This window comes from Podarcis erhardii (assembly GCF_964252035.2).
Source record: "Podarcis erhardii genome assembly, chromosome: 11".
In the NCBI taxonomy this organism is placed as follows: Eukaryota; Metazoa; Chordata; class Lepidosauria; order Squamata; family Lacertidae; genus Podarcis; species Podarcis erhardii.
The window spans coordinates 40,066,716-40,077,630 of record NC_138501.1 but is presented as its reverse complement, the minus strand read 5'-3'; the positions used below and the strand labels follow the sequence as shown (position 1 = coordinate 40,077,630).

Here is a 10,915-nt window from a genome sequence, read left to right as displayed (position 1 = left end):
TTTAAGGGATTTAGCTATGTCCAGACAGCCAATGCAAGACATAGCTAAGCAGTCCTTTTCTTGATACTCCTAAGTTTTCATGTAAATTTATTGCCCCCAAAAATTGTCATAAGTCTAGGCTCAGGTGTGGAGGGGAAGCTAAGCCAAACAAGGACGGGGGAGAGGAGGATGACATATGGCTGAGACCAGGGAACAGAGGTTGGAGAAGGCAGGTATTTACACCTCTTCAGATCTGACTGGTGAAACAGGACTTCTAGCTCCCTTCTTCCCTCTTAGGGAAGTTGCACAGCAAAGCAATAAGGAAATGGCAGCAGCCCACTGTGAGGAATGAAGGAACCAGAAGGGGAAGGCACAGCCTGGCTGGCCAGGACCTGGTAGTGCTGGGAACAGAGTCATCCTCCTTGGTGCATCGAACATCTGCATGCTTGGCCATCTCTCAAGGCACAACAGTTGGGTAAACAAGAACCCCAGTGCTCTTCATTGTCCCTTCCCTGCTCCCAGCCTAGAAAACCAAAATGAGTTATGCAAAACGCTAAACACTGACAAACTAAGCAGGCAAAATGTAAGTAGTTTTGCATATTTACATCATAGAACTCAGCTCTTCATGGTTCAGAACTGCCTGGATACATAATTTATTTAGTGTGGAGCACACACACCCCGGGGCACAGCACTCAGTCACTACTGAATGACAACTCAGATTCTAAGCAAAGACTTCATTCTCATAGTAAGCCAACTTTAATTACAACACAAGAATATTCAGTGACAAACCTAGGCATGCAAAACAATCAGGGATATGAAATTAGGATAAAACAAATAAAGCCAGTAGAATGGATAAAATATCAGTAGCTAAAGAACAGTGACCGACGGCTACGTCTTCATGAGACTATCTGTTGAAGTTACATATCTGAGAGGGAAGTCTTGATCTTCTGTCCTCTTTAATTCAATTGCTATCATACTGTGGTGCATATATGAAAGTCATAACATTGAAACAAAAAAGTTCTGGTAAGCTTAAATGAATTCAGGATGACCCTTTCCATGTTCAAGCTGGCAGGAACAAGGACACCAGCAGCAGCTTAGATTCTGCTGAGGTTGTTGATGAAAAATGTCACTGTAGCTCCCAGATTCCCAGTCTCTCATAGGGTACAATCCTATGCATCGTTATTTGAAAATAAGTCCCTTTAAACTCAATGTGACTTACTCTGAGTGATCATGCACAGAAATAGGTGGATTAAAGTGATGACTAGGTCAATTAGAAATGTGGAACTATTATGGGAACAAGGTGATTTGAGTCAAAGACTTCATTGATCTGTGGGAAACTATATGAAAAGCCTTTCATATGAATCTTATGACCATCAATGGACCTTACAAAAGCACTTATTCAAAAGATTATTAATTCAGGTTTGTATAACTGAGTTTATTCCAAATTTTACTGTCAAACAATTTCTCAATAGTGGCTTTTTAAAAGAATTTTAAATTAAGCGTGGCTACCAAGATTTCATGGAATGACCTGAGACGTGCTACTGTGGTGCAGATCTCTTTACAAAGAAATTTGGTTCGGGATAACAAGGGAATTTACAGAAGAGAGCACACTTACACATACATCTTATTCAATATACTAGAATTTCCTCAACCCTGACCCAACAACTTGGACAAATGGCATGAACACGAGGGCAAATACTATGGAGGGCATTGCATTTTATCTTGTTTCTTTGCAGATTCTATTTCATTTCATTTTAAAATTGCAGTAGTAAAAACTAGTTGTTTCCACAACCTAGTGCCCAACTTTTTCCACACCCTGGAAACAAGAAGATGAGCAGGACAATCCAGCTTATGAACATATTTGGGTAGTCATAACTACAATATATGTACTCCAAACTTCTGTTGACCGTTACTTTACTTTTTGTGAAGAAACAAGACCTGTTTCTTGGAAGGGAACAATTTGCACCCTGTACTCCTCACGTGCATCCATTCAACTGCAAATAGGGAATTCTTTTGTAACTGGATTTTTTTAAAAAAGAAAAGAATTGAAGCATCTTGTATCAGAAGCAACATCTGATACCATAAACTGCTGCAGTATCAGTGGAATCTGATTAAATCAGATCTTGTCACCAGAGGCTTTTAGTTGATACATGTTTGGCATACCACATACTGCGATGTTTTTTTTCTAAGCATCATTTTGAGGCTCAGCCTCCACCCTTTCCCCTTTCTTTGTTTCGTGTTCCTGTCCCTTTGGTGCTGCCTCTTTTTCCCTCCTGCTCATGACAAGAATAAAGTAAGGCAGAGGAGAAAAACCTAACCAAGGGCTGTTTATGGGATCAGAAACGCACATTTTCCCAGCTTCCAGCTCAAAACCATCATCTCCATCTCAGGAAACCCAACATGTCCAGGAGAAGCCACCTCTGTCTCCATAGTGCTCTGTCATATTTCCAGGGCACTGCTGTGGCCCTTAGGCCCTTCCTCCCCTTCCTTGAGATATCGGTAGCGAGGGGTTCAGGAAGTAAAGTGAAGCAACTGCAGCTACTGTAGCTTAACTTGTTGGGGGCAGATGAACTCCAGTGCAAGATGATCCAAAAACAGGCTACAGCATGGGGGAAGGTTGGAAAACAGGATTTCAAAGGCACGGCTGTCAATCAGCAGAGTCAGTGCCCTTTACCGTGCTTTGATAAAAACGGTACCGTCAGGGGCTGTGGTTGCACATTCCTTCTTTTCAGTTACTGTCTCAACCTCCCCGGAAGCAGAGACGATGACAACAGTTTTAGAGGCCAATGTGGCTTTCTCTTTCTCGGCAATGGCTGCACACACCGCTAATATCTCGTCACTTTCAAAATCGTAATCCGGGATTGCTTCCTCTGAAGTCTCTCCCTGAGATGCCGTGCTTTGCGTCCCTGTTTCAGCTTTGGTTGCTTTCTTCTGCTGCTGTAATTTCCTCGCCCAAGACAGATCTTCATTCCACAGTTCAGGGCTTAGTGGACAGATATGCAAGGCAACCTGGAAACTTCGGATGGCCTGTAACGATGAGCAGGGACACAGCACAGTGAGAATTTGCCCACATGAAATAGACACACTGGGCTCAAGAGATTAAGTCACATCATTGAGTAAAACACAAGTGATGTTTCATAAATGCCAATAGCGGTCGTTACAGAACCTGATTATTTTCAAATAGTAAGGGTCCACAGAACTGACTGCTGAACTTATGGGATGTGGCCAAATCCTTGCCACAAACTCACTGGTGGTTTTGGATAAGTGTAATAATAATAATTCTTCACATTTATAAAGTGCAATTCCAGTCTTAGGGCTGATGCCCAAGGTCAGCTGCAAATAACGGGAGAGCTGTGAATTCGTGTGAGACTGTGATTCTGAAATCTGCTATCTTCCCAGATCATAGAAGGGAAACCACGACCTGCACTTCTTACCTGTAAAAGCTGAATAAAGCAGCAAGGGTGAATGAAAAATTTAAAAATGCGTAACAAAAATAAACACATCTTGCACACGTATCCACTTCTTCCAGTTTTAGGGTATAATAATAATAATAATAATAAATTTTATTTATATCCCGCCCTCCCCAGCCGAAGCCGGGCTCAGGGCGGCTAACAATAATCAAATAATCAAATAATCACACATTCAAAATATTCATTATAAAAATTAATTAAAATCAAAATCAAATAAGCACCAGCTGTTTTAGATACTTCCTTACAATGCAAAATAAAGAAGGCATTGTTTTGCGTGTTGGTACATTGGCATTCAGCAGATTTATACTGTTTGGTGACTCAGAAGCTTCCACACATAGACATTGACAGAAGGTATTTCATTGTATAGGCCTCTGTTAAAGCTATTGGAACTGCTTATAACAGAGCTTTCCTTCTGCCACTCCAAAGGCAAAAAAACAGAGCCCAACTAATTCCTGCCCCAGTTGTCATTGCAACATATGCATTCCATATGGAGATGGATTGGTCCCAGCAGAAAAGAGCTGTGAACCTTGTGACTTCTGTGAAAGAAATGCTGAATCCCAGATAATAACTATGGCATGTTTGTTTTTCGTCTTGATCAACTGCTTTTGGTTTCCAAGGGAGAAAGGAAGAAAAGTGGGCGGCAGGGATTTGCATTTGAAGGCTACTTGCCAGCTCTCAAGTTTCTGAACATGCTTGACACGCCAAATGTTTGAAACAGTGTAGCTTAATTATTTCAGTGTAGCACCAGTCAACAGCTGTTAGCATCAAGAGGCTGCGGAACTGTGAGTAAATATGAAAATATCCGAAGTATTACAAAACAACTCAAGAACGCTTTGATTTCTTTCTTTTTTTAAAGTTCCTCAGGGCATAGGTTTGTCACTGTATAACTTGGTCAGTAAAGTACCATTTGCTTTTATGAGGCTATAAATTGTATTACTAAGCACCTTTGTTCTAACAGCACATTCTAGACTAATGCCTGCTATTGGATAAATGGACATTTCCATAGTCAGAAGTAAGTCTGCCAAGGATGCTAAAATGTAACAGGATTAGCATAGCATTAAACAACCTGACTCCCACGAGTCAATTAACTCTAGCCCCTGCCAAAAACATCCTGTAAAAATCTGAATTTTCAGAATGAAGAAACTTTGTTTCAGGACAATGCCTGAAAGCTAAGACACATCACAGAGAAGGGCTGATTACAAAATCAAAACTGGGCATCATTTAGAGAGAAATCCTGAAATTATATTGATTGGGTATCTACAAGAATGAATTAGAAGAGCCAGATGCTTTATTGCAAATTTACCAGCCATGGCAAAAGCAATCCTTGCCAAAGGTTGAAAATGGAGAGACAAATTTGGTGGGGAGACAAAGTATAGTTGGCTACGTGAATGGTAAAATTGCTATCTGTTCCAGAATTCATTCCTGCCAGAATTTAATGGAATTTAGACTCCTTAAAAATAAATGGCCAATTCTCTCACACACACAGGGACTGCTGTGCTCTGCTGCCCAGGAGGACTCTCCTGTGTGAGTGTCTGGGGGCCCTGCTCCTTCCTGCCACTTACCACCTGGCCCAGGGCAGGGCCTGACAGGCCTCACTAGGACAGTTGCTGTTTCTGCTGGAGGGGGTGCAGAGTGCTTTTAAAATGTTTTAAATTTTTTCTTTTGAATTTTTTGTATGTGGGGGGTGGGGGTGGGATGGATGTTTATTGGGCCTGGGAATTTGTTTGATTTTATGTTTTTGTAATTTTTACTGTTTTTTGTTTGTATTGTTTTTTTTTTAAGGTGTTATTTTGTTCTTAAGGGGTCAGGGCTGCCGGGGAGTAGGTCCCAGCCAACAAAATGGCTGGGGCATGTTCCACAGGGGGGATGCACTGGGACAACCGATCTCAGTGATCACGGGTAGGAGGAGGAGTTACGCTAAGACCAGACCATGTCATTACAGAGGAGGCAGGTTTAGTCGTTGTCTGAGGACTATCCCTGCCTCCGGGTCTGGTCCTGACCGGATGGATACTAGAATCAGCAAGGGATACCCACATGACCTGAAGGTGCTGCTGTGCAATGCCAGGTCAATGATTCATAAGACCACTGCCATCCATGACTTGATCATGGATGGAGGACTTGACCTGGCATGTGTAACAGAGACTTGGTTGGATGAAGCAGATGGGCCTGTCCTTGCCGCTGCTTGTCCACCAGGTTTCTCTTACACACAGCAACCCAGGTCATGTAGGCGGGGAGGGGGGGTTGCAGTGATTTTTAGGAAGTTATTAGTTTGCACCAGGCGTCCTATTGGGAAGACCTGAGTTCTGGAAGTTGGGCAATAGGGGCAGTACAGGATTCCTTTTGGTGTACCGACCTTCCCGCTGCACCAAGGATTCCCTGCCTGAGCTGCTTCAGGTTGTGGCGCATGTTCTCCTGGAGACACCTAGCTTGGTTGTCCTAGGGGATTTTAACATCCATGCCGACACGACCTTACAAGGGGCTGCTCGGGACTTCGTGGAAAGCATGGCCTCCATGGGCTGTCCCTGAATAAGTCTGGCCCAACCCATAGCCGTGGACATGCCTTGGACCTGGTGTTTACCTCTATGGATGTTGGTGATCTGACACTAAGTAAAAGCGAAACGAAAGAAGTGCCATGGTCAGATCACTTCCTGGTGCAACTGGACTTCTCTGTGACCCACTCCCTCTGCAGGGAGGTGGGACCGATTCGGATGGTCCGCCCCTACCACTTAATGGATCCAAATGGTTTCCAGAGAGTGGTAGGGGATGCTTTATCCCATGTTGATGGCCTTTCAGCTGATTCCCTGGTGGCCCGCTGGAATGTGGCGTTAACCAGGGCTATTGACTGTTTGGCTCCGAAGCGCCCTCTCCGATTGCATGGAGCCCGGACAGCCCCATGATTTTCCACGGATCTGAGGGCAATGAAACAATCGTTGAGACGGCTAGAGCGCCGGTGGCGGATAACTCATTCCGAATCTGACCGGACACAGGTTAGAGCTCAACGTCGAGCCTACCAAGTGGCGATAGCGACAGCGAAGAAGACTTTCTTCGCCGCCTCTATTGCATCTGCAGAAAACAGCAGCAGGAGACTTTTTCAGGTGGTTCACAATTTAGCGGAACCACCTGCGACATCGGGGCCCAGTACGGGCCACATGATCTCCTGCAATGATTTCGCAAAGTTTTTTGCAAATAAAATCGCTCAGATTCGGGAAGAAGTAGACTCCACCATGGGAGGAGGGCCAGGGCGGGAGAGTGCTAGAGTCCTGTCTAGTCAAGTTGTGTGGGATCAATTCCAATCTGTTACCTCTGAGGATGTGGACAGGCTGCTTGGACGAGTGAAGCCAACCACCTGTCTCCTGGATCCTTGCCCATCCTGGCTTATAAAAGCTAGCCGGGAAGGACTGGGTGATGGGCTTCGTGGGGTGGTGAATGCTTCCCTCCGTGAGGGAGCCTTCCCAGACCCGCTGAAAGAGGCGGTTATTAAACCGCTTCTTAAAAAACCATCTTTAGATGCGGCCATGATGGCCAATTATCGCCCAGTCTCAAATCTTCCATTCTTGGGCAAGGTGATTGAGCGAGTGGTTGCTGAACAACTCCAGGCACGCCTGGAAGAAGCGGACCATTTGGATCCCTTCCAGACGGGATTCAGGCCTCATCATGGGACTGAAACTGCCTTGGTCGCACTGGTTGATGATCTCCGGCGGGCTAGGGACAAAGGTGAGAGCTGTTTCCTAGTTCTGCTGGATCTCTCAGCAGCGTTTGATACCATCGACCATAACATCCTTCTGGACCGTCTTGAGGGGCTGGGAGCTGGGGGCACTGTCATACAGTGGTTCCGCACCTTCCTCCTGGGCCGTGTTCAGAAAGTGGTGGTGGGGGATGAGTGTTCAGACCCCTGGGCTCTCACTTGTGGGGTGCCTCAGGGTTCTGTCCTCTCCCCCATGCTTTTCAACATTTACATGCAGCCACTGGGAGAGATCATCAGGAGGTTTGGGCTGGGTGTTCATCAGTATGCGGATGATACCCAGCTCTACCTCTCTTTTAAATCAGAACCAGTGAAGGCGGTGAAGGTCCTGTGTGAGTGTCTGGAGGCAGTTGGAGGATGGATGGCGGCTAACAGATTGAGGTTGAATCCTGACAAGACAGAAATACTGTTTTTGGGGGACAGGAGGCGGGCAGGTGTGGAGGATTCCCTGGTCCTGAATGGGGTAACTGTGCCCCTGAAGGACCAGGTGCGCAGCCTGGGACTCATTTTGGACTCACAGCTGTCCATGGAGGCACAGGTCAAATCTGTATCCAGGGCAGCTGTTTACCAGCTCCATCTGGTACGTAGGCTGAGACCCTATCTGCCTGCAGACTGTCTCGCCAGAGTGGTGCATGCTCTGGTTATCTCCCGCTTGGACTACTGCAATGCGCTCTACGTGGGGCTACCTTTGAAGGTGACCCGGAAACTACAACTAATCCAGAACGCGGCAGCTAGACTGGTGACTGGGAGTGGCCGCCGAGACCATATAACACCGGTCTTGAAAGACCTACATTGGCTCCCAGTACGTTTCCGAGCGCAATTCAAAGTGTTGGTGCTGACCTTTAAAGCCCTAAACGGCCTCGGTCCAGTATATCTGAAGGAGCGTCTCCTCCCCCATCGTTCTGCCCGGACACTGAGGTCCAGCTCCGAGGGCCTTCTGGCGGTTCCCTCACTGCGAGAGGCCAAGTTACAGGGAACCAGGCAGAGGGCCTTCTCGGTAGTGGCGCCCGCCCTGTGGAACGCCCTCCCATCAGATGTCAAAGCGATAAACAACTACCTGACGTTCAGAAGACATCTGAAGGCAGCCCTGTTCAGGGAAGTTTTTAATATGTGACATTTTAGTGTATTTTTCATCTTTGTTGGAAGTCGCCCAGAGTGGCTGGGGAAACCCAGCCAGATTGGGGGGGGGGTTGCAAATAATATATTATTATTATTATTATTATTATTATTATTATTATTATCACACACACCACCCGCTTTCAGTTTCAGGAATATAGGAAGGGAAAAGCTATATAACATGGCCTGATGCAACATCTGTGTTTGAGCACCCAGGACTCCACTTCACACTACTAATCCATCAGAAGTCACACTAGTCACCTATTTCATAGGGAGAAACGATCTCCTTGCAGCTCTATCTCCCCCCACTTTCTGCCTGAAATGCTATCAACTCACCATTTCCCCAACAGTTCCAAATGTGCGTGACCCGCGTGGCTGGGCCAGAGGATGGGCTCCACACAAAGGGCCACACCTGTCTGCATGAGAGATACCTCATAGAATGTATTCAATAGGGAGTGTCTTTTGCACAGTGTAAACAGAGCTAGGAAACTGATTACTAAGTGGCTTTGTATGCATCACTTACAACAATATGTATACTTACATCTGCAACTCAGATTATTTAATGTACTGTTTATTATTATTCGTTTATTATGTTTATATCCCACCTTAGTAAACTATTTCTTCTGCAGGACCCCGAATAACCTGTACAGTGGCTATAGATCTATCGGTAAATGGCTCCCTGCAATACAATGGTAATACGGCTAAGCAATTTTTCTGTTCTCTATGTTACTTCGTTGAAGTGATTTCTCATCCCCCAGTCAGTATGATTGGTTTTATCATAGTGTCAGATTAGCAAAACTTGACAACATGCACATTTGATCTGAATCATTATTATTTTTACTCTCTCTCTCTCTCTCTCTCTCTCTCTCACACACACACACACACACACACACACCCCGTTCAGAGTTTTCATTTATATTTACAAATACAGAACCACAGAATTGTGGAGATGGAAGGAACCGTGAGGATCATCTTAGTTCAACCCCCTGCAGTGCAGGAATATGCAGTTGTGCCATACAGTGATCAAACTTGCAACCTTGGCATTATCAGCACCACACTCCAACCAACTGAGCTATCCAGCTTGCTTATAGATAGTAAGACAGTCCCTTTTGTGCACAGACAACAGATTTTAAGACAATTATGTTTCCCCGCAGTATCTTTGCAACATGTAATGTGCATGTGTAGTTTGGACATCAATCCAGGGCATCAAATTCGACTGTTATGCCTGTGTGCCTATTTTCACCTGTGAAATATTGGATGGCATGGGAAATTAAAGGTTTCTGAATCCAGAGACACCAGCTAGGCAAATGGATCAAGTTCAAGACTCTGAACCAGCTGCTGGAGATCAGGAGAGCACTGCACCTAAGACTATCAGGCAGGAGCCCCCAGAGGAAACTCCTGGACCAACAGGAGCTGTAGGGCTAGGGTTTAGACCCAAATAGGAACTTTCCCACGCCACCACATGCCTCTTCATCAAACTTCACTAGTCCCTGCAGGGCAGGGAACACACTGGGAGGGAGGCTATGGAAAGAAGCAGGATGGTCAGTCTTCAGACCTGAGGGTTGGCCCTTTAAAGGGTGGAGCTCAAATGAGGCAGTGCAGAGAAAGTGGTTTAAAGGGTCTCAGTTTAGTCTCAACTTGAGGGAGTGGCTCACTTGGAGCTATCCATGGTACTGCAACTTCTGACCATTCTTGCCTTGCCTCCTCCTTCTCTGTGAGATCCAGTGTGGGACCAGAAAACGATACTTAACATCCAATATATAACTTGACTAGGCCTCCCTCAAGTTATCATGTTCCAAATTTGCAGCTAGGGAACTGCACTCAAACTGATGTGAAAATGCTATTCAACTTCCTCGTTTATGCTGACTTTTTCTTTTGGCCTACATTTTCACACTTCTACAGCAGAGCCAATGCAAATAAAAGGACTGCCTTAACATCTGTTTCTTTCTAATCTGAGTAGCTCCCCCCCCCCAAACCAAAAGCATCCAAAAGGGTTCATCAACGATATTAGTATAAAAATCACAAGATGCTGAAGCTGATCTCTATCTATTCCAAGAACAGGTCTGACGTATTTTGAGAAAGCATTTTTATTTCGGGTAATTTCCAAGCTGCTGAAACGAATAAAATTTCCTTTGTTCTGCTTGCCTGACAAATGGCAGAACAAAGAGCATCCATTTCTTCGAATAATGCATAAATTACGCTGAAGCAAAGTGCTTCTTTGAAACACAAGAGATATTTTCTTATTACTTTTCAAATAGATGATCAGCAGAGAACTCTGGGATTGTTTTTGGAATTCTCCCATAAAGGCAGCCATAGTCCCAAAAGCTTTTGGCTATTTATAAAAATGAGAAAAATTGCTACATTTCATCAAAAACATCACAAGCCCTCTCCATTGTCGCCCAAGGCTGATTAGTGGAATCATCTATCTATAGTTCTCAATCCCGTGTGTTTGAAACTTGCTTGCTTTTAAAGTTTTTAATTGTTCTCTTTGGGATATCTGGTATTCTGATCTAAGGAAGTTTAAAGATGATTTCATGCACTGTGAAGGTCGCAGCAAGATATAGCTGTATGTCTGTAAACAATTTGGAATGGAAGATGAGCCTTTCTC

At 44.8% G+C, this 10,915-nt stretch overlaps 1 protein-coding gene across 1 annotated transcript in view; it reads right to left on the bottom strand.

Annotated features, from left to right (window-relative positions):
- Positions 1 to 716: 716 nt before the first annotated feature.
- TTC33 (tetratricopeptide repeat domain 33) overlaps positions 717 to 10,915 on the bottom strand; it is a 28,582-nt gene continuing 18,383 nt past the window's right edge. The window contains exon 5 of the mRNA XM_081881678.1: positions 717 to 3,006. Within this exon, the coding sequence (XP_081737804.1) occupies positions 2,650 to 3,006 (357 nt within the window). The 3' untranslated portion in view covers positions 717 to 2,649. The remainder of the gene's footprint in view (positions 3,007 to 10,915) is intronic.